General features: G+C 46.6%; 1 protein-coding gene across 6 annotated transcripts in view; it reads right to left on the bottom strand.

Annotated features, from left to right (window-relative positions):
• Positions 1-23,895, bottom strand: part of Dpp6 (dipeptidyl peptidase like 6) — an 883,656-nt gene that overhangs the window by 179,069 nt on the left and 680,692 nt on the right. For all 6 annotated transcript variants that reach the window (XM_052721907.1, XM_052721909.1, XM_052721906.1 and 3 more), the window contains exon 6: positions 9,414-9,466. In XM_052721907.1, the coding sequence (XP_052577867.1) occupies positions 9,414-9,466 (53 nt within the window). The remainder of the gene's footprint in view (positions 1-9,413; positions 9,467-23,895) is intronic.

The raw sequence follows: 23,895 nt of genomic DNA, 5'->3' as shown, positions 1-23,895 counted from the left end.
GTACCTAGTACAATACTTAGTGGAGTACTGGTACTTAGTATAGCACTGGCAGTGGGTACAGTATGAGTACACAGCATAGTGCAGGTACCTAGAAATTCATGAGTTCACACTAGCAATGCCCTGAGCGGGTGTCCCAGAACTTCTAAAGGTCTGTAGGAATTTGCCTCAGAGCCATAAGTATGGTGAATAAGAATTAGGATGCAGAGAGATATAAAACCTTGACCTTCTCATTTGTTATTACAAACTTGGCTGTCTAAATTTCTGCTTATGGGAAAGATTAATTCCGAAGAGTTCAGGTCCTGCCACCCTCCTGGTGGGGCCGGAGCCTCCTTTGTAGCAGTGGAAAGGACAAACGCCGCCGGCTGGGTGGGGGTGAAATTCTAATCTGGACTCTTCAGAAGCATTGCTTCTGTGCAGCCCTTTCTAAACTGTGTGCTCTGGTCATGGTGCTTCTTGAGTGTCCAAAATCCCATTTTCCCACTTCTGATAGACTCAAGAGTCTCTGGTTGCCAGGACTGTGCCAGGAGAATGCCATCTCTACAATTCTGTGCCACCGGGTCTCTGGTCTTGTCTTGAAACTCTTAGAACTGGTGGGTGAATCATGATGTGTCCCCATGTGCCCTGTCTATGAAGGCAGCTGCAGAACTACCTATTGGGCAGCCCAGCAGCCTGGGCTGGGCACTGTGCACCCTCTCTGCCTCCGGGGAGTCCCAGCTGCCTGCCTGTCTTTCTCATGGTGCTCTTACCAGGATGGTACATGTTTAGTGAGACTGAGAAGGCCCTCTGTGTTCTCTCAAGCAAAGCTGTTTCCCAGCTGGGAACCCCACACCTAAAGATGTACTTCTGCCACCCTGCCGTCAACCCATCCACACGGGGAAGCTCCAGACTCCACACTTTATGCCCTAGTCAACACAGGACCAAGCAGGCCAGCCTGGGATCTTTTCTTCCCTTGAATTTTCCTGAGAGGACTGGAGAAAGGTGGTTCTTGTAAAAGAAAGTTTTCTTGACATTCAGGGCAAGAAATGAAATATTCTCCCAGCACACAGAGCCTGAGGCCTCTCCATGATGCTCAAGATTCACTCAGCCCCCATGGCAACCCCACTTCACCTCTAGTCTCATTTCTTATTTGGCCTCATCACTTATAAAGTGTTCCACAGAGGTCATTTAAGGGAAGACAAGGAAACAGCCAGCAGCTCCTCAAGGTCAGACAATGAATCCCTGGGTGCCCACCAAGAAGGAAGATGTAGGCTTGCATTGATGTGTCGGGAGTGTAGCTCTATACATGCAGAGCCAGAGGCTCCAAGCGGTGAACAGAGCCATTCCCAGCACACTGTAGCATCCTCCAGCTGTGCAGTGACCAGGTGGAGGGCAAGAGGCTAAAAAGCTACATATTGAAAGAAAGGTGTGTGTGTGTGTGTGTGTGTGTGTGTGTGTGTGTGTGTGTGTGTGTGCTCTAAATAGCACAGCTGCTTTGAATAACACTTTGGAATTTTTTTTTAATCAAACTAACCACGTATTAATTATACAGCCCAGCTGGTCTACTTCCAGGTATTTACCCAAGAGAAAGGAAGACATATGTCCACATGCAAACATTCACAGCAGATTCACTCATAACAGACCCCAATGGGAAACAACTTAGATGTCAATCAGATATAGGTTGCAGGAATGCAAACTCTCAGATACGCATAATAGGTTACAGGTACCTGCTACAACATGGGAATCTCAAAGAAGGGAATCTCCTCCAGGGAAGGAGCCAACTACATATGGTACAACTCCGTGTGCACAAATTCTAGAGAGACAGAGGGAGCCAGGTGTGCTGGCTCATGCCTGTAATCCTAGCACCTAGGAGGCTGAAGCAGGAGGATGACTGTAAATGTGAGGCTAGCCCAAACTGTAAAGCAATTTCCAGGACAGTCTGGGATACAGATTGAAACTCTGTCCCAATAAGCAACTATATCAAAACAAAAGGGGAGGACAGATAACAAGGTGGTTGCCAGGAACAACCAGAGGGGTAGGAAGGGTGTGGGCACTTTGGGGTGATGCAAATGTTCCCCATCTTGGCTGTGGGTAATACATCTATTGGGCCAGGCTCTAAACGGTGTATTCAGAGAGTGTGAATTCTGCTGTAAGCAAATTGTACTGCAATCAGCCCATCATGGGACACACAGAGTCTGTGCATGCTCTTTTCTCACCCGTCTTCCCAACCCATCTTCTACATAGACCTGTTCTCCCATCGACCTTTGGTGCCTCCATCTTGGTCAAGGCTGCTCTCCATGCTTATTCTAAGCCAATGCTGAAATATGGATGCTATTGCGCGCGCGCGCGCGCGCACACACACACACACACACACACACACACACACACACACACAGAGAGAGAGAGAGAGAGAGAGAGAGAGAGAGAGAGAGAGAGAGAGAGAGAGAGAGTAGTCCTCTGCTAAGAATAGTCCAAAGCACTGAGCAGAAAGGCAGGTGACCAAAACAATGTGAAATGCACCAGATAGCAAGCAGCATGTGGCTTGTACCTGTCCACTGTGTACCCAGCCCTTGCTAGGCATCAGTTACATTGTGGTGACCATAGCATTTATTTTCTAGGCTTGGCAATCCAGGGGCATCAGTCTGATGCAGAGTAGTATTGATCTGCAGACAGATCTGTGAACAGTTGCCCTTGGGGGACACACACACACACAGCTCTGTCCAGGAGACTGACATATACGTGCCTCTAATTTTGCACAACTTAAAACCTCCTATGTGATTCCTTACACAAGAAAGCCATCAGTAGCCCAGAGGAGGAGGGAAATAAGTATGTTAGACATACTGACTTATAACAACACAGTTTCCCAAGGGCAAGAATCCGAAATGCAGGCGTAAGTTAACACTACATCCCACTAGGTGGAGCTCGAGGGATAGGTTAGAGTAGGCAGACCCGGGAAGTCTTAGGAAGGCGCTTAACTGGATTGGGCTGCCTTGTAGAATGTATGTGCCACGTACAGATGCTGCAGTGCTTCCTATACACCGGAGTAGACCCTTAAGATGATCTCATTACCATATTGCTCTGGGTGGAGTAACTGTGTCCAGAGAAGCAGCCACTTTTCTGTGCTTACACAGGTGGGATGGCTGGCCACAGATGGCTAAACTGAGAAAAAACGGGCATGGGGGAGAGGAAGGAGAAGCAGTTACACCCAGTCCTGGGCTCACAGAGTATGGGAAACTGTCCATGGTTCTGGAAATCCCCGTAGGCCCCTCCCTCTCCAATGCATGCCATTCTCCGAATATCTTTTCAGCTTGCTCTCACGGTAGCACTTCTCAAAGGGCTAGGAACAATCCAGTGATGCAGGTTCTGGTAGCTGTGATGGTTGCTCACTTTGCAGAGTCCAAGTGTGTCTCTGTGCGTGCACCCAATGGGTCCTGGGGACCAGCATACCATAGGACATCTTCAGAAAGGAAACAGGCTCAGCTGCAGAGGAGCAGACCTGGATTCTGAGAATTCTCCATGTGCCTTCCTGAGCTGGCTAGCCTTGCTTTTTCTATACACCAGGCTCAATTCATAATTGAGGACATGTCACCAAGGATTGTTTAAAAGGGTATGTGACACAAACACTCAACATCTGCCTTCATTTTCCAAGAGAACACCAGCCACCCACCCATAGGCACATCCATTTGACCTCCCAACCCACTGAACTCTGCCATGGCCCGTGTCTGCAGGAGCCCACACTGCCCCCAACCCCTATCTGAATGTAAGCTGCTCGTCTTCACTTTCCTTCACCTACTCTATGCACAAGTGCTAAGTCTTGATAAGAGCTCATAACATCTCTCTTATGCTTAACATGACTTGAGTGTTCTTATCAAGCAGAGCAACCACACTAGGTTGGGGTTCAAGTCACTCATTCTCCAAGCACATCCTAAAATTCACCCAACTCTGCTGCTATTCATGTGCCCTGGGTGTGCACTCACATTCTAACCAGCCTGGACACACTGCAGAGGTCACGCTTGATGATGGCCGTAACCAGGCCTCAAACATCTCTTCATGTCTTATCTAGTCGAATAAACTAAAAGAAAACTGACTGAGCCACCACCAGGTGTAGCTCAGTGCAGATTTGAGTTGTCCATCTTCTTTCTTAGATTTTGGAAGGAAGATCTACTTCTCAGAATCAAGGTAATTCTCAGAGTTACTTTATCAAGTGTGGTTACACAAATTTGTATCTCCTTACGACAAAATTTCCAGTTCTCAAGCATAGCAACCGAGCCTAAATGTGGTAGCCCTCACTCATAGCAGTCAGGAGGCTGAGGCAGGAGGATGGCAAGTTCAAGGAGAGTCTGGGCTACATAGTAAGATCCTGTATCAAAGATTAAAATACAAAACCCAAACAAAAACAATGTCCTCATCCGAGTTCTGTTGTTTAATGAAGTATTAATAATAATGTAGCATTTCAAATATTTTCTGACTATACTGTGTTTCCTGTCCTTAGTTCTCCAAAGGCTGAGCATGGGCATTACCTCCTGCCCCACCTCTCTCTTAAATATGAAACCAAGACCCATGGAAGGAAAGCAGAGCAAGACAGCCAGTGGGGTGAGGGTTGACCTTGGAATTCTTGTCACTGAAAAGCTGAAGTTGTGGATGCCTGTGTGTGCTGCTAGGCTGTCTCTCAGGGAGCACCCACTTCCTAAATAAACAAAATCTTTGTGCACCCCAGGATACCAGGGGAATGAGAAGATCTAGGCAGGAGGACCTGTGACTCAGTTCCATATCTTCTCAAATACATTGTGACTTTAAAAAGTCAAGTCCAATTCTAAAGCAATATAGTTTTTGTGCTTGAGCAAAGTTAAGACACTATTATCCACAGAAGATAGCCTGTCATCTAAGTAATATCTTTGATACACATCTTAGTTAGCCTCTGCTCTATTACCATTCTGAGTTTTCAGACCCCCAAAGTGTCAGTGCTTCCTGATGAAGTTACTGCCCAGTTTTATTAAATTTATTTCTGCTACAAGAAGCGTTGCTCTTTTCATTTCTTTGTGGGACTTTCAGGATGGCCCTAATATCTCTCTCTCCCTCTCCCTCTCCCTCTCCCTCTCTCTGTCTTACACACACACACACACACACACACACACACACACACACACACACACATATTTTTAAATAATAAAGTCCAAAGATAGAACAAATTCAAGGAAAGAATCATGCCAGAAAAATGTTGAAGGGAGAAACTGTACCAAAACTTGTTTGAAAAATATAACCGATCATTCTAAAAATGACTTTTAGTTTTATTTTTATTATGTGTCCATGTGTGGCTATGTACATGTGCATATCATTTCCTGCAGATGCCAGCAGAGGGCATCGTATCCCTTGGAGCTGGGGTTATAGGTGGTTATGAACCTCCCAATGTGGGTATTGGGAACCAAACTCAGGTCCTTTGGAAGAGCAGTGTGTGCTCTTGACCACTGAGCCATCTTTCTAGCAGTGTGTGGCTAATAGCCACTGTGGAAAGTTGCCTTACTGAATGGAAATTGTGACATAAAAATTTTTAGTGAAATGCCTTATGGTTACAAATGACCCTCCTCTATTTCTATTTAAGTAAACAATGTGGGTACACATGTCTTTCAAGAATAGAGTTCTTAAAAACTTGGTAAGGGGAAGTCAAACAGACCTATCCACAGGCACTCGGGTGTTGGACTGATGCTGGCTTGCCTGTCTGACACCCTCACTGGAGCTCCCGCTTCCTTATGAACTTGAGTTCTCTCTGGCTCCAGCAACAGAGGCCAAAGCATATAAGCTAACCACATGAGACAGAGATATGCAACAGAGCAGAGGCAGAGAGGCACCCCAACCTCTTCTGGCCTTTGTAAAATAGGAATGACACCAAGAACTGGAGGGCACTGAAACATTAGCTTGACCCTTCCGTGGCTGGTTAAAAATTCAAGTTAGAAATGACAGACACTCTCATTCTGAACTTGGGATGACCTCTGGCTGGAACACAAAAGGAGGAATGCTGGAAGGAAATGTGGAAATGTGTGGGACAAGTAAGGATCTGTATGGGATAAGGGAAACTTATCCCAGCACAGTGCTGAACACCTGTCACTCCAGCACTTGGAAGGTAGAGAAACTATAAGACCCTGGGCTATGTAATTCCTGTGTGAAGGAACCTTTTGAAGGTTGAGGTTGCAAAAGCTACAGACTGAAAGATGGCCCAGTTCAGAGATCCACCATGCCATCAACTCCGAAGAGACTCTGACAGCATCGGAAACTGGTTAGTGCATAAATTTCCCGCCAGGGATCTAAGGACAAAAACCGACAAGGGTTGGGAAGATGGAATGATGCCTTTCAGTGGACCCAGAGTGGGCTAAAGTGAAGCAAGGGTGGGATGCTGCCTTCAGCATTCAGTACAGGCTACGGATGAATAATCTGCCCATTCTGTGTGAATCCATAGGAGATAACCGAACCCGGCCTCACTAAAGATCTGATGTTTACAGCTCTAATGTCTGTACTCTGCACGGTTACATCAGACCTGTCTTTGAATTCCTCCAAAGGGGTGACATTAGGGACACGGGCTTGGAAGTCATCCAGCCATGCACTGAGATTCCAGCTGTGAGGTGTTGGGCAGGTGACTCAACCCATCTGGGCTCTTACTTAACATACTGGTAAGAATACCTAAAGCTTAACACTTAACACTTAAGGTACAGGGGCCAAGATACACAGAACACAATCAGTACATGATGGTGATCACTACAACTATTTTTCGTTAAGGAGACCCAAAGCAGGGTCCAGGGAGGGGCTTGTGAAAGTACTTGCTTTGTAAGCCTGAGAGCACGGTGGTACAGGATTGCAATACCAGTGTTTGAGGAGGAGCGTGGACAGGCAGATCTCTGGGGTTCATTGCCTACTTGATAAGACACTGAGAGACCTTGTTTCAAGAAAAAAAAAACCCAAGGTGGACAGTAGCTGAAATTGACTTCTGTCCTCCTCCTGCATGCTCACACATGTGCACATGCACTCTCTCTCTCTCTCTCTCTCTCTCTCTCTCTCTCTCTCTCTCTCACACACACACACACACACACACACACACACACACACACACACACACACACACACGAATGCCCAATGTTGCTTACTGGTGTTGGGCTCATGTAGGAAGTGAACGATGGCAAGGCTGTCAGTAGATAAGCCCAGAGCCCAGCCTCTCCACCACCCTTAGATTTGCCAGCTGCTTTACCTAACACTCATACAAAATTGTTGAAATCCATTTCTCCTAAATCCTCTTGGATGCAGTAAAATCTTAATATGTCAGGTGTAAACTGTGTGCGGAACCTTGAGCTTCATAAATTTATGTAAGACAGAATGAAATATCCAGCATGTTCCACACATTCATTGCTCCCCGAATGGGGGATGAGTCTCAAGGTATCACTTTATTCTTGCGTGCCGTGACCTTTGAGGGTGTCTGTCTGCTTTAAGGTGAGTAAGATGACTCCTGTTTCTTGAGTAACATCTGCTGTGATATGCTTTAATGAAAGATTCCTGCGAATGCTTCACTTTTTAAAGATTTATGTCATTGCTTTAAGTTATGCCTGTGAATGTGTGTTGTTGTGTGTGTATGTCACATGAGTGCAGGTGCACACAGAAGCTTGAAGAGGGAGTTTGGTACCCTGGAGCTGGAGTTACAGGCAGTTGTGAGCCACCCGATGTAGGTGCTGGGAACTGAATTCCAGTGCTCTGGAAAAGCAGCAAGTGCTCTTAACCAGAAAACCATCTCCCCCGACCATGGGTACGTTCTTTTTACTATGTACAGTCACTTTCGGTTTCTTTATTTTAATACAGTGACTAAACCAACAAGCCCCTGTCAAACACATTTTCTTCTTTATCTCCATGCAGGCACCTCTTAGTCTGCAGTCCAAATGAAGTTACTTCTGCCATGTTTATTTTCTAAGGACATGCCCTCATTCTACCCAAGCTTAGCGGGAAAACAGACAGCAGTCTAAACATTCATGCTGTGGCTAAAGCTCTCTTCCAGAACAATACAGTTTTAGCAGCTCCTGCTGTTTATTGAAGGCTGCCGGGGAAATGTTGTGTCTCAACCTCAACATTTGCAGAAGCTACCCGATGAGGCTGACAGCACAGGTCTATCTCTTTTAGGACAAGCCCTGAGCATCTAGTCTTCTCAGAGAGCATTGTCGGGGAGAGAGAGCACAGAATGCAGGAGACAATGGGAGGCTGGGACCAAGATGCCCAGAAACAAAGGATGGAGACTTAGGGATAGGAGGGGGCAGAGGGAGGAGCAGGCAGAGAAGAGAGAGGAAGGGTAAATATACAAACAACACAGTCACGTCTGTGGGCTTTCCAAGGTCAGCACTGCGGCTGCCTCTTAACCTGAGCCCACGGCTTCACCAGACTTTACTGGTGTCCTAGCCTGTGGGGCTCAATGGCTAGGTAATATAATTATATCACCAATATATAAAGACATGTGCCTACCTGGAGCTGAAAACCTGTCAACACTCCTGCTCAGGGGTTCTCTTTCATGTGTGCCCTTGGACTCTAAGGTGTGTATTTTGTATTTTTTTAGACAGGGTCTCATGTAGCACAGGCTGACTGCAAAACTCTATGTAGCTCAGGATGACCTCGAACTTCTGATCCTCTTGTCTCCGTGTCTCAAGTGTTGGGATTATAGCATTGTATCACCAGGCCAGGTTTATGCAGTGCTGGGGCTGAACCTAGAGCTTAATTCATCACACTAGGCAAGTGCTTTGCCAGTCAAGTTTATGTCCCTAGATTATGTACTTGTGAGAGACCAGGTAGGCTTAGCAACATAATTCAAGGTCGTGAAACAGCATGAGGCTGGGTGGTCCGATCAAAATCACTGAGAACTTGCTTCTGGGAACACAATTATGCCAGTGAAGAGCGTAAACCACAAACACACACCACCCTGGGACTGCTGGGCAGAGCCAGCTCTTTCTTCCTGTGACCAAGACTGACTCATTGCTTTGGTTCCTCTCCCAAGGCACTGCTGGATCTATGACCACAGTTGTCCATTCACCATCGTGAAGCTCTGTTTCTGATGCCATGCGGGGAAGTAAGGGGCTTCCTTCCTATTAGTGAGGATAGAGCCAAGGGCCTGCCTAGGAGAGCTGGGTCCTATCCAACATGCACACCCCATGTGGAGGCACTGGTGATCTTATTCCACAGAATCAGAGCAGGGAGTGGGCAGCATTGCTCTAGGGGAGGAGGCTTCCCAGAGGTGCCAGCAGCTGGATTAAGTGACCTCTGCTAACTTGGTCCTGTTATCAGAAGAAGGGCCAGCCACAGGGCTTTTCTGATCCATGGTGCCCTGCTCCTGCCCTACGGGCTGGGCAGAGCCTCACTGTCCTCTGTCTCACTTTGTTCTGCAGATTTCCAAGGGAGAGAAAAAGAAAGAACCATCTTACCCGTGAGGAATTTTGCTCAGGACGTAATATCCAGTGTGGGAGTGTTGGTACACCTGCAAGAGAGAAGAGGTAAAGAGAGCACTGAGACCAAGGCTGTGACTCCTGGCTTTCAAATTTCTGAATCCTAAGGGACACCAGAGGCCAAGGGCAGCCTACGCGGAGCCTGCAGGCAAAGCCTTAGCGCCGGCAACTTGCATGCCCGGTTTGCAGCACTTCCACCATTGCAGCCGGAGGCTTGATGTCATCTCCATGGCTACCTGGTTAGTGATTAAATTAGGAGTCTGTATTTCCATCTAAACTACATACAGCACAGAACTAATGGGGGCCTGTGGTCATTGGAGCTCATTGGACATGGTCAGCGAGACCTGGCAGGGTGAAAGGCCTTTGAAATTCTGAAGTTCCTGCAGAGTATGGATGGCCAGGGGTCCCCTGGGGCCTCAACTCTGGGCCTGCAATGAGCATGGAACTGGAGGCAAGACTGGGTACACTCTCCACCCTTGATCCAATTTGATGGACATTTTCTGGCTTCTGAGAGGGATCAACCAGGGCTCACTCCAAGAGGGGAGTTAGAAACAGCTGGTGTGAAAAACAGAGAGCAGGACACCAGCAGTTTCCAAACTTCTGGAGCCCCTAAATTATGGAGGTCTCTCTTGATCTTTTGAGGCAGGAGAATATTTCCTAATCTGTAAACAGTGAAGAGAATTCCAGAGGGTACCCATGAGAAAGGGGGATACAGCAGCTCAGGAAATGTCAGCATGCCCCTCCAGCGCTTTATAGAGCCCCTTCTTCTCAAGGGTAGAGTGAGAGCTTACTTCACTCCCACTCATACCTGAGGAACTCCTGAGAGCAGATGCCATGTGTGGAGGGATGCCCTGTGCGGAGGAATGCCCTGTGCCGAGGGATGCCTGGCAGCTAGCACATGAAGCTAACTTTCTAAGGATAATGCTAGGTTTTGAACTATGGGCTGATCAAGCCATGCCCATCTGCAGCAGCCTTTTTCTCGCGGCTGCTGTAGAGGAAATGGCAAGCCTATTGAGAACTGGTCCAAGAATGAATGTCTAACTCCTAACACACTCCCCAGGTTCCCGAGTTCCAGAGAATGGTGGGCATCATTCTCACTCTGTCCTGCCCCAACCAATTTACAGACTTCAAGTTGTCAGACTCCAGGACATCATGGAGTACTGGTGGTGGCGCATCCCCTAGTCATATAACGGGCACACCTTAACTAAATGTGCCCTTCTACCCCATCCTCAGAGTCACACATTCCTTCCCCAGAATTCTCTCCACTCCTCCTCTCCAGGAATCAGAGACAGCCTAGCTGCAGACCACTTATCAACCAAGTGGTGTGAAAATGTCCCCCTTCCTCTGAGACCTGTAAGAATGAACCCTAATCTGCCTGGTGGGCTTGAAATATCATCAGAGTCCCTGCCATGCTGCTGTCTCTTTGTCGGTATGCTAATGCAATGTTTTACTGTCCTACTTTAATCCCGAAGCAGAAACCTTTCAGATAAAAGGTAAGAGATGTGCAGATGAAGGAAGACAATGAATGGAGAGTACACTGCATGGCATTGGGGGTGAATTGTGCTGCTGCTGATGGAAGAGAGCCTCCAAAGGAAGAGAGATTCTGACCTGGTGTGATCACTGAATCAACTTCCCGGGCATTGCAGTGGACAAGAAGTTATTTAGAAAAACAGGTGCAGATATAAAAGCAAACAGTGTTTAAGTGTCAACAATATTGTGCTTCTAGAGATCTTGAAATCCCTGAACCAGACACATGGGACCCAGGCTGGCCTTCTGGATGGCAGTGGGTAGGGAGATGTGGTTCTGTTTCGAAACAACAAGCATTATTCAGCCCTTTACTACAAGTCCAAGTTCACTGTTGCCAACTGAAAAATCCAGGATAGCACCAGATGAAGAAATATATAAAATGCTTTGTGCATACATCATGCACAGTAGACTTTGTTCCTACCTAGGACCCAGGGCAGAAACTCATCCATGCCCTGGCTGACTCATCTTTGCAGTCCCCCTTCAATATGCCACCAAATTCAAATATGCTTGAAATTCTGCAAGCAATTCTTGAAGCAATGACAACGGAAAGGCTAACAAAAAACTACCTGACACAGACTGTGGAAAGAAGAAAGTAACAGGAGAACTTTCCATTTTCAACTCTATGCCTGCACTAGCAAGGAAAATTACACATCCTGGGGAACTGACATAAAATGTCTGGAAAAGAGACTGATCAACTATTATACCCCAGCAAAAGACATCTGGCCATGTCTTTTTTTTTAAAAAAATCATCTTCTCATCCCCACTGGGACATTTCAACTCTAGTGACTGTGTCATAGGTCTGAGGCTCTTCTGGGAACGGGTGAAGTCAGTCAAAGTATGACTAGGAAGAAGTCCAAAGGAGGGGTTGAGAGAGCAAGCCCTCCAGAGCTGTGCATCCTGCCTTCTTCCCAGGCTGCTCACAGCCTTGTCCTTACCCTGGCAGCTGCCTTCCTACTTCGCTGCTTTTCTGTTGTGCCATTCTGCCAGAACTTTCTGTTGACTCACAGCTAATTCTCCCTGAGAAAACAACATTGTCTTTCTTGCTGGCTGGCTGTCTTTTTTGTCTCCCATATACGCTTCCCATAGCAAAGGCCATGTAGAGACACAAGGCAAAAACAAACATAACTTCCTAATACTCTGCAAGTCTTCAGGACTTAAGAAACACCTTTCTGCATTCCTTACCTTGGCCTTCATGACAACTTTTGTCTTAGTTACTTTTCAATGGCTGTTGCAAAACAATATGGTCAAGGCAACTTATGAAAGACAGTTTATTGGAGACTTAGAGTTTCAGGGTTATGACCATCTTAGCAGGGGGCATGACAGCAGGCAGGCAGGCATGGTAATCAGATCCACAAGCCTGAAGCAGAGAGATCAACCCAGGAATGGCATGGACTTTTAAAACTTCAAAGCCCACCCCCAATGGCATACCGTATCCTTCAATGTGGCCATACTTCCTAATATTTCCCAAACAGTTCCACCAACTGGGACCAAACATTCAAACATCTGAGCCTATGGGGGACACTCTGGCCATTTTTATCCAAACCACCAAGGCTTGTCATAGGAGCAGCCTTTCCTGGCTTCGCTTTTCAAATGAAGAAACTGAGTCTCAGAGTCACAAATCAAGGCCCAAGGTAGCATAATGTAGAAGGAGGCGAGCTCAGAGCTTCAGGTGTGCACACACACCTAACACTGTTTCTACAACACCACAATGCTGATTGGAGTGTCTCTCCCATCGGTCACACTGTCTCTGCTAGCCACAACCGCCTTATGAAAGACCCAAGTTCTCTGTGTTTATCTGGACCATTGGTGGCTCTCTCTACAGACCAGAAGACTACTGCTAGCCCTTTCCACCTACCTGGAAACCATCACTGAATCTACAGGAAAAGTACTTATAGCACCGATTTTCCTCTCAAGCTCTGAGATCTGCATTCGAAACATGTTTTGGTAAGATGGGTGAGTGAACACTGATCAATACATGTGATAAATGTCCACTGGCCATCTGCTGTGTGTAATGCACTGGAGAAAGATGTGTGTCAATGTCTGGATCAAGGAGGTGATGGAGTGGGTCACCTAATAAAATGAGGAATGGGAGATGAGACAGTACTAAGAACATAATACATGAGAACACTTGGTGAAACAGGTGGGTTTTGCACATGGGCTACACACTCTGAGAGGTGAGATGATCTACTTGGTACCTCCCTGTGTGTCATGACCACAATGGCTTTAGTTGTTCTTTTTCAGAGTTTATCCAGGAACGGTACACCAACCTGCCTTCCCCCAACTGTGAAACCCGTTTTCTGAGGCCCTTACCGTTGCCATATTCGAAAATTGTCTTTATACAGGTCACTAAGTGAAAGTAAGAGCATTCGGGCAGGTGCTCTTTCACCATGACTGGGGTGCTTCACACAGGGACAAAGAAGGGCACAGTGATGGCTCAGTGAGTGAAATACTTGCCACGCAAGCATGAAGACCTGGGTTTGAACCTTCAGAATTCCTGTTAAGCCAAATATAGTAGCATACACCTGTAATTCTAGCATCCCTATGGTGAGATAAGGTGCAGCAGAGGCAGGAGAATTCCTAGAAGATTGCAGATGGGTTACCCTGGCACACACAGCCATGAATTGTAAAGAGATCATGTGTCAAATAAGGTGAAGGTAATGATTGGCATGCCAGGTTGTCCTATGACCTCCACGTAAGTGCTGTGGCACATGTACCCACACAGTCCTCTCTCTCTCTCCACACATACACACACACACACACACACACACACACACACACACACACACACACACACACATACACAAATAGAGACACAGGTGCAAACTGAAGGAGGATGCCATGGGGAGTCTCAGGGAATACCTGGTAGGAAGAGGGAGGTCTCAATGGTGCACATAAAAGTGGAATGCCAAGAACCACCAGCCATTGCCAACCACTAGCAGCTGGAAGACACCAAAAGGGTTGCCCTTTATAGGGCTCACAGTGCTATGACCCTACCCACCACAAACCACAGTGGGCTCATATATCACTAAAGCCAAGTGAGGCCATCTTCCACAGCTTGATTGTTATCATGCCAGCCTCCTTCCTTCCAACCCACAACCTTGTGGATTTGTGCTTTACATTCCCTTGAATTCTCTTCTGAACCTGACCTCCTTACAACATAAGAGCAAATGACTTTTAGAACTTCCTTTATGTCAGTTTTATAGACAGTAGAGTGTTGTTTGCAGCAGACAGTGCACTCAGCCCTTCACATTGGCAGGTGCCACATCCACAGATCCAACCAGTTACAGATAGAAAACATTTGACAATAATTTGTGCATATGCTTCATGTATACAAGCAGTGCTTTCTCTTGTCATTGCCCCAAACAATGTAATAAAACGTCAATTCATTCAACATCACAATAGGCATTGTGGGTAATTTGGGGATGGTTGTTGTAATTTCCTGTCTGTTGCTGTGATACATCCCCTGACAAAAGCAATGTTAAGCAGGGAAGGGTTTATTTATTTCACAATTCCATGCTACAGTCCATCATTGTGGAGAAGTCAAGGCAGGAACTTGAAGCAGCTTGTCACATCAAGTCAAGAGCTGAGAGAGAAGGAATGCATGCTGCTTGTGCTCAGCTAGTTGTCTACTCTTACACAGTCCAGGATCCAAATCCAGGAGAAGTGCCACCTACTTTTACCCTGGGTCTGCATGTATCAATGAACATAATTAAGACAACCCCCACAGACATGCCCAATCCTTTATTGAGGCTCTTTTCCCAGGAGATTCTAGGTTGTTGAAAGTTGAAAACCCAAATTAACCTTTGCAATGTTTTAAAATACAGAGCAGTTCTTGCATAGGTCATCTGAAAATCCTCATATATCATCGTACATTGGAGACATCGACCTCTGGGGATTTTGTATCCTTAGAACCCTGAACCATTTCCCTGTGCATATCCAGGCATGACTGAATTCAATTTCGAAAAGACACTGAGAGCAATGGAATCAGTTTAGAAAAGTGAAGATACCCAATTCTTTCCTGAGGCTTGCATTAAGATCTCTCAGGGAACAAGCTGAGAAATAATTCGTTCAACAACTGCTGGGAGCTGCTATAGGCTCATGAGCATTCAGAGCCAAGTACGTTTGGGAAATCGACTTGTGCTGACAATCTGGAGGGTTCATAGAGACTCAGCCAAGGCCTGAAGCCTCAAGATGGACAGATGGAGGTCATAGGAAAGGTCCCTGCTTTGCAGATAGCATGATGTCCCCGAACCCAGAGGCACTGGCTCTTCCATGAAACTCTGACTCTGCTAAGATCAAGCAATAGACTCCCCAGGCAGCCATACTTGCATCTCAGGAAGAGGACAGCCAGCCCACCTCTTTCCAAAAGTCTTTGGGGTGGGGGAAGCTCTCTTTAAAACTGGGATTGGGGCAGAGCTGGAGAGCTAGCTCAGAGGTTGAGAGCACTCACTGTTTTTCTAGAGGACCCTGCCTCAATTTCTAGTACCTGCATGGTGGCTCACAACTGTCTGTAACTCCAGTCCTAGGGCATATGATGTCCTCTTCTAGCCTCTGTAGACACTACATGCATATGGCACACAGACATACATTCAGGTACATACACATAAAATAAAAATAAATGTTATCTTTTTTTCCCCCAAGACAGGGTTTCTCTGTGTTGTGGTGCCGGTCCTGGATCTCGCTCTGTAGACCAGGTTGGCCTCAAACTCACAGAGATTTGCCTGGCTCTGCCTCCTGAGTGCTGGGATTAAAGGCGTGCACCACTGCCACCCAGCTAATAAATGTAATCTTAATAAAAATAAATTTAAAAAATCTGAAGTGGAGACTGGGGATATAACTTAGTGGTAGATGGCTCATGTAGCATGTGTGAGACCCTGTGTTCAATCTCTAGGACCACCAAAAAAGAAAGAAGGAAGGAAGGAAGGAAGGAAGGAAGGAAGGAAGGAAGGAAGGGAGAAAGGGAGAAAGGGAGGTGGGGGGAAGGAAGGAGCAAGGAAGGGATGGAGGGAGGGAAAACCAGAGGGTATGTTATGCTAAGAGCACCAAGTCTCAGAAGGATAATTGATGCATGATTCTGCTTACATGAGGCCACAGAGTGAGCATATTTATAGAAAATAAAAACACAATCTAGGGGCTGGAGAGATGGCTCAGTGGTAATAGCACTTGCTATGCAATCATTAGGACCAGAGTTCAATCCCACTGTCTTCATAACAAGCAGGATATCTCACACATGCCTATAACTCTACCAAGCTCCAAAGGAGGCAGAGGCAGGAAGATTGCTGGGGCTTGCTGGTTTCCAGCCTAGCTGAAAAAACAAGGACCCCAGGTAAAAAAGAACCCTGTCTCAAAGGAGTAGGCAGACAGAGTAACAGAGGATGATGTCAGATACTCTTTTCTGTCCTGCATGTGCACACACATACATAAAAATATAAATACATAAAAATTAAAAATCAAAAATCAGTATCTGGATTAGTACTCAGGACTGGAGGGAGGCAAGGCAGAGGAGAGCTACTGTCCAGTGTCTACAGAGTTTTCACTGGGGATGATGGTGAAAAATTCTATTCATAGATGCTGATGATGTCACACAGCACTGTGAGTGTGCTCAAGGAGAACACACTGTAGTGGTTAACTGTTCTGTCCATGACCTTGAAGCACCCCCCTAGAGACATAACAGGTCCTACATACCTATGACCTTGAAGTGCCTGCCCCTGGGGTGTGGCTCGAGGTGACCCTTAAGAACAGAGATGCACGTAGGCTGCTCTCTTCACTCCCTTGTGGGCTTGGATGCTGGGACAGTCTCAGGCAAAAGAACAGTATGGGACCATGCCTCACTTTTCCAGGACCCTGCAACAATTCCTCTGTTCTGTCTTGTGAGTTTCCCTTTCTTAATAAATCCCTTTGCCCTTTAAGTAGACTCCATGGATTTCTCACTTTAACACACCTTATAGATGCTAAAATGACATACAGTGTTCTAACTTCATTCGGTTGCTGTGGTAAACACCATGACCAAAAGCAACTTGTGGAACAAAGGGTTTATTTGGCTTATACTTCCAGGTCATGGTCCATCACTGATGGAAGTCAGGGCAAGAATTCAAGCAGAAACTTGAAGCAGAAATCATGAAGGTATGCTGTTTGCTGACTCACTCTTTGGCTTTCTCACAGGCTCATGCTTACTTAGTCTTTTTATATAGCCCAGGACCACCTGCCTAGGGAATGGTGTCGCCCACAGCTGAGCCCACCTATATTAATTAACAATCAAGACAATCCCTACAGACAAACCCATACACCATTCTGATCTGGGCAGTCCTTCAATAGAGACTCCTTTCTCAGGTGACTCTAGCCTATGTCAAATTGAGAGTGAAGGCTAAGTAGGACACCCAACATGGATATATAGTCACCCCAAAAGGTGGGGGGTGGATTTGTAATATTTTTTAATTTAATACAAACTAATGCTCATTTAGGAAGATTTTGATGCCTTCTATGATGAATAATGAATCTAGAAAGGCAGGGATTTTGCTAAGTGTGGAAGTCATATGCCAACATGACTTGGGGTGCTCCAAGGATTGTTTTTCCCCCTACTTTTGGCAATCACATATCATTGGCCATCCCAGAATAGGTATAAAGCATCAAAACCATCCACCAAGAGGCTCCCTAAGGATTACCCCCTATTCTCTTGTCATTTTACAGGTGACAGGAGCCTTTGGCCCCAGAACTCTGTTAGTGACAAAGATGAGCAGGAAGCTAGACTTCCTGGTACCTGATTAGATATACCTGACCTCAACACTCTCCCAAGAGGAACAATGAAAAACCTTGGGAAATGTACCTTCAAGCTCTGACTCTCACTCGCCCACGGGGGACTCCAGTGACACCAGCACCCAAGGCAGGTCCCACTTCATGAAACACCTATAGGGCTCCATGTATATCTGCCATGCTCAGCCTCACAGCAGCCCCTTGAGGAAAGAAATTAGTTTGCATACTGACATAAACCTTGGAAGGCAGCCATGATGGCCATGCCTTGCCCACTTTGTGATGTTGTGGAAGGCATGTTTCCAGGAAGTATCTGGCAGAAATGTCTTCAGCACCAGGCTGTGGTGATATTGTGTTCCCCAATGTATTGTGCACCCTAATAAACTTATCTGAGGTCAGAGGACAGAACAGCCACTAGATAAACACAGAGGCCAGAAAATGGTGGCACACACACCTTTAATCCTAGCATTCTGGAGGCAGAGATCCATCTGGATCTCTGAGTTCAAAGCCACACTGGAAACAGTCAGGCATGGTGACACACACCTTTAATCCCAGGAAGTGATGGCAGGAAGCAGAAAGGTATATAAGGCATGAAAACCAGGGACTGGAGTCTAGTTAAGCTTTTAGACTTTTAGCAGCAGTTCAGCTGAGATTCATTCCAGATAAGGACTCAGAGGCTTCCAGTTTGAGGAAACAGGATTGACTGAGAAGTTGGAGGGGTGAGGTTAGCTGTGGCCTGTTTTGCTTTTCTGATCTTCCAGCATTCACCCCAATAACTGGCATTGGATTTGTTTTAATTAATAAGACCTATTAAGATTCATGCTACACCAGGGCTTTCCAGTCTTCTACCACTCGACTACCTCATAGATATGCTCTGGCTAGTTACTGCTAATACCTGAGGATGCTCTAACTGAATCCAACATTAACCTTTTACATTCCCTCCCAGGAGAATTGCGTTTGCAGCCTTTAGTGATTGCTCAGCGGCTGGCATTCACTTCAGCACAGGCAATAAAGAACTCCAAGTCATTCCAAGCAGAAGTTTCAAAGCAAATGCTGGACAACGTTGGCAGAGAAAACAAACCAACAATAAAAGTAAGTAATGCTTTCAGGGTAACAAAACGCAGGACATGGATTCAAGGGAAAACTGTTTCTTTCACATCAAAGACCCACCTGGCAAAGGGGTGGGGTTTCAGAAAACACACCCACAAGACAGAAGGCCCTGTCCCTGATTTTTTTCTTTTCCATTTCATCAGGATCCTGGTAGTGTCCTGTGCAAAGAAACTGCAACTCCTCTGTGCTCCTTCCTACCCACAAACAGGGAACTAAAACTCACATGGGCTAAGCAGCAAAGAGAGGCTCATTCTGTAGCCTGACTATTAGAAAGGAGCAGTGAGGATCTGGGCATCACTGAGGGTCTGCGGCAGGAAGGGGGTGCACTAAGGGAGGAGGCCTGCTAGGAGAGAGGTTGGCAGAAGGGAGGAGGGAGGAGAGGAACTTTCGAGGCAAGCGGAGGGAGGGTGACCCTGGCTGCTGTGGCCACAGAGGCTCTGTTGGCCCAGTGAGAAGTGACGGCTGCCCCCCCAGTCCTCCATGTTATCCTCCCCAGTTGTATCATGGAGGGCTCGGTGCTCAACTTCATCTGTGTCTGATGTTCTAGAATTAAGAGGCTCTGGGGTGGGTGAGAAGGGCTAATTTGCCAACTGTTACCAGTTTAGGAATAACGATTTGATCAGAAGCTTGAGAAAATCAGGAGACCATAAAGGCCCCGGGTGAGGCATGTGGGACTCTAGACAGAGTGAGAGTCCCTTTGGGGGTCAGGGGAAGCCCCCACTTCAGTGACACACATCAGCTAAGGAGAAAGGCTAATGCAGCGGGACTCTGTCCCCCCTGGTTGACAGTCAGAAGAAAATGCAGAGACTCTCAGACACAAATTGGAAGTGGCACAGCGTGCGCACAGGCTGTATCTGTCCCCCCACGTTCCAATGTTGAAGCACTGTTCTTGGCCTCTCCTCTGTGACAAGATGGTCTCAGGAGACGGCGCCAATGGTAGGTAGCTAGGACTGCATGAGGTCATCAAGGCAGAAAACTGTCACAAATGAGGTCAGTCCCCAGTATCAGGAGACAGCTTATGCCTTTGTTCTGCTGGGTGAACTGCTGCCAGTGGATAGTGAACCTGCAGCTTCCAGACCCGTGACTAGTAACTGCTGGTTATAAGCCTCCCAGCCTTTGGCAATTTGTTATAGCACCTCACATGACCAATGCAGCTTCCATCCGAGTGGCTGAAACATCCAGCAATAACAGGAGTGACATTGAGGAGGAAGAAGAGACCTGCAGCACATACACAGGTGGGGTGGGACAGTGAAAGCTGGTGTTTCCTTTAGAACTAAATGTCTGCTCACCATATGACTCAGAAACTGAATTCTTTTTTCCACAGTCAAACTATATAATTTCTTTTTTCTAATTCTCCTTCACATAATTTTCTGAAATATATGTGAATATACTGAGAATTTCTCACATGCATACAATGTATTTTGATGACATCCATATCCACTCCACCACATTCTCTCAGGTCCTTTTCACTTGTCCCCACTCAGCTTTGTGTCTTTTTTCTTTCTTGTAGCCCACTGGTCCAATCTGTACTGCCCATATATTCAAGGGTGTGGAGCCATCTGCTGGAACATGGTTGACCTACCAGCATTCTTAAAGAAAATTGATTCCCTTTGCCCAAGAAGACATCAACTGTCAACAGCTCCTCAGCTCATGAGCCCCTCCCCCGATATGGAATGTTGATCTGGGGCAGTTCTTATGTATTCGACCACCACCGCTGTGGAGTTCATGAACACAGTGGTCCTGTCCTGTTCAGAAGACACTGCTGAATTCTTTGATGCATCTCATAGACATGAAACTTAGAGTCACATAAAAAACGCTTATGAATGATCACAGAGGCATCACTACCAGCTAAAATTACCCGGACACCTGTCTACGGTTGAGGCTCAGCTGCCTCACAGAGGCCATGGGACGCCACCTAGTGACGCAAAGTGCAGATGAGACATGTAATGACTGGGGTGGAAACTGAGGTCATTCTCCAAGCGCAAAAGCCAGGCTTCAAGAGTTACTTCTCCGTGATGCTGCCTATAACTATCATTCTGAAATGACAAAGGGATACTGGTGACGACAGTTCCAGGGCTACCAGGGTCCCGCTGCTCTGTGTCTTGGTTGTGGTGGTGTCTTAATCTGTTTAACTCTGCTGCAACGGAATTCCACAGATGGGGTAACTTGTGATGCTCAGAAATGTATTGCGTCACCGTTCTGGAGGGGGTTTCGGAATCTGCTGTAGGTCTTCTGCATTGTCTCATGGAGGAAGGTAGGGAAGACTATGAGGGAGAGCTGCCACTCATCCATTCAGGAGGGCTCTACCCAGAAAATTCTCCAGTGAGGGCTCACTCTTAGTATGGCTGCAGTGGTGATTATGTTTTCAACATACACTTTTTGATGAGAGACACATCCACACAGCAACAGGCTGTAATCAAATGGTCCTACACAAATGATGGAACTGCACAGAACTAAACACATGTAAAAGTACACATGCATGCACACACAGATATATACACGCACATACTTAAACATGCAAACACACACATACATACATGTAAACATGCAAACACACATATGCACACACCTGTATACATATACTACATATGTGTGTGTGTGCACACACAGGTATATCCACATGTACACACACATACATACATACACACACACACAAACACACACACATGTAAGTAAATAGGAAATCTGAGTAAGACCAGGGCTGGATCAATGTCTGTGTTGTGGCTGTTTTGTGTCTCTGTGAGCTGTTTCCATCAGGGGAGTGGAGTTCAGAGTGTAAGTGGGAGACCTCTTATTATTTCTCACAGCAGCTGGTGACTCTCCAGTCACCTCAGAATAAAGTCTTGGTGTCAGTAAGTGACGTGTACAAGATGACGTGTGGGTGTTGTTCCTCACAGCCAAGAACAAGAGCAGCCGCTGCCCAGGGATGCAGGGCTGGCTGAAGGGTACAAAAGCGGCACTTCTCAGGGATGTCTACGAGAGACCAGGAAGCAAAATGAAAATTCCAGAAATAAGACATAGAGCATCTCTCAGGGTACTCCACAGAGCTTCAAGTTGTACTTCTTCTCTCTGTCTGTCTCTCCCTCCCTCCCCACTCCCTTTCATCATATGAACACCTGTGTTCTGTTTTGTGAAAGGCGAACAAGAGGCCCTTCTGCTCCTTCCCAGCTCCCAAGCTCCCGCGGGACAGTGACTGTGTGAGTACACAGCAGTGTCCTGTCACTCACCAGAGCCATTCTGCTTCTTCTGGCACAAAGATCTCACCTACCTCACCAAGGTGGACGGCAGCATGACTCACGGTCATGTCACTTATAAAACCTGTGAGCTGGAGGTTGGAAGTGACAAAGGCCCTGGCCACCGAGTGTCATTAGCCCTGGGCATGGTTAACTACGTGACCCGTCTGTGATGTAAAGAAGAGTGCAATTGCATCTCCAGCAGGCGACCAGACCCACGGTAGCACAGAGGGTGAACTGAACCGGTGGTAAGCCTGGATTGAAAATGCCATGTAGATAAAGAGGAAAGATAGTTCAGTGTCAGTTCTTACAAAGGTGAGGGGATCGGGAGTAAGAAGAGGCCCGATACTAGATAAGCTGCTGAAACCCGAGTGAACGAAGTCTGTGTCGGAGGGGTCAATCAAAGAAAAGTGAGCACCCAGGAACAAGAGACTACAACAGAGACTTTCAGAAGAGAAAAATGGGATCGCGCAGGCATGCATGTGTGTGCGAGCTTGCACACGCACACGCACGCGCGCACACACACACACACACTGTAAAAACAAACTGGGATTGCTTTTACTTGCATTTCAATATAGCATTTGAAGTATCACTAATGTAAGATTTTAACAGCATAGGTCAAGTGCTGCCTGAAGCCAAGACGACAGTCTCAGCTAAAGAGGTCACATCTGCTGCAAGAAAGAACACATGACTCGTCAGAAGCCAGGCACCTCAAGGGGTAGATTTGACCCTTCCCCATTTTCTCCTTACCATAGGCCATCCTTTGTTTTCACCCCATGCAATGCTGGATATGTTATGGCATCAGGCAGCTGTTCATTTTCTTCTCTCCTGAAGTGCTTTCCCACCCCTGTTTCTGGCTGAAAGTAATGCTCCACTGTTTAAGACTCCATGTGAAGACTGTCAAACTACATGTGGTTCTGGGGGACAAACACAGGCCCTTACACATGCCAGGCAGCACTCTACCACTAGGCTGTGCCATGAACCCTTTTAATGCTTTTTAAAAGTGTGTGTGTGTGTGTGTGTGTGTGTGTGTGTGTGTGTGTATGTGTGTGTGTGAATTCATGCACCTATGTGGAGTACAATGGAGGGTGTTGGGTATCCTGCTCTCTTCTCCATCTCATTCTCTTGAGACAGGGTCTCTCACTGAACCTGGAGCTAGGGTGGCAGCCAGCATTCCCCCCGAACCCTCTGCTCCTGACCCCCACATCACTGGGTTATAGCTATGCAGGCAGCTACATCTGACTCTTATATGAGTTCCGTGGATTTGAACTCAGGCTTTCACGCTTGCCAGCTAAGTGCTCAGCTAGTGGCTACGCATATGAACTGAGCATTTCTAAGACTTCCACAGGCTCCGGTCAGACAAAAATCCCCGCCTAGAGTGGGGGAGGTGGGCATAAAGTCCCACTGCTGAGTATTTACATATGAGTTCTGTTAAGTATGAACATACTGTTTGGTCCCTTAAGAATATTTTGGGCGAGATGAGGGCTCTTCCTTTACCCAGCCATCTTCCAAGTGGTTTGCATATTTGTACATTTTTTTTCCTGCAAGCTCTTTTCTGAGAGTGGCATTCCTACATGGATGACCCAGTGAAGGGATTTGCTTGTGACTCTGATAGGGCCATGGGGGTCCCAGCTTTCCTGGACCAGTTATATGTTCATGTCACCTGGAGATTCCCACCCAGAATCCTGACCTGACAAAAGTGGTCTGTCCAAGGAGTAGCAGGCACACAGAATCTTCTAGTGCCATTCCATTCTTTATCATTTAGAGAATAATTTATTAGGTTCTGCATTCAAACCACAGAGAGAAGACCTTACACATTTAATACCATGTGGTAACCCCGTACA

Source organism: Peromyscus californicus, unplaced genomic scaffold, assembly GCF_007827085.1.
Source record: "Peromyscus californicus insignis strain IS unplaced genomic scaffold, ASM782708v3 Scaffold_6__1_contigs__length_162567912, whole genome shotgun sequence".
NCBI classification, from domain to species: Eukaryota; Metazoa; Chordata; class Mammalia; order Rodentia; family Cricetidae; genus Peromyscus; species Peromyscus californicus.
This window is presented reverse-complemented; position numbering and strand designations above follow the sequence as displayed.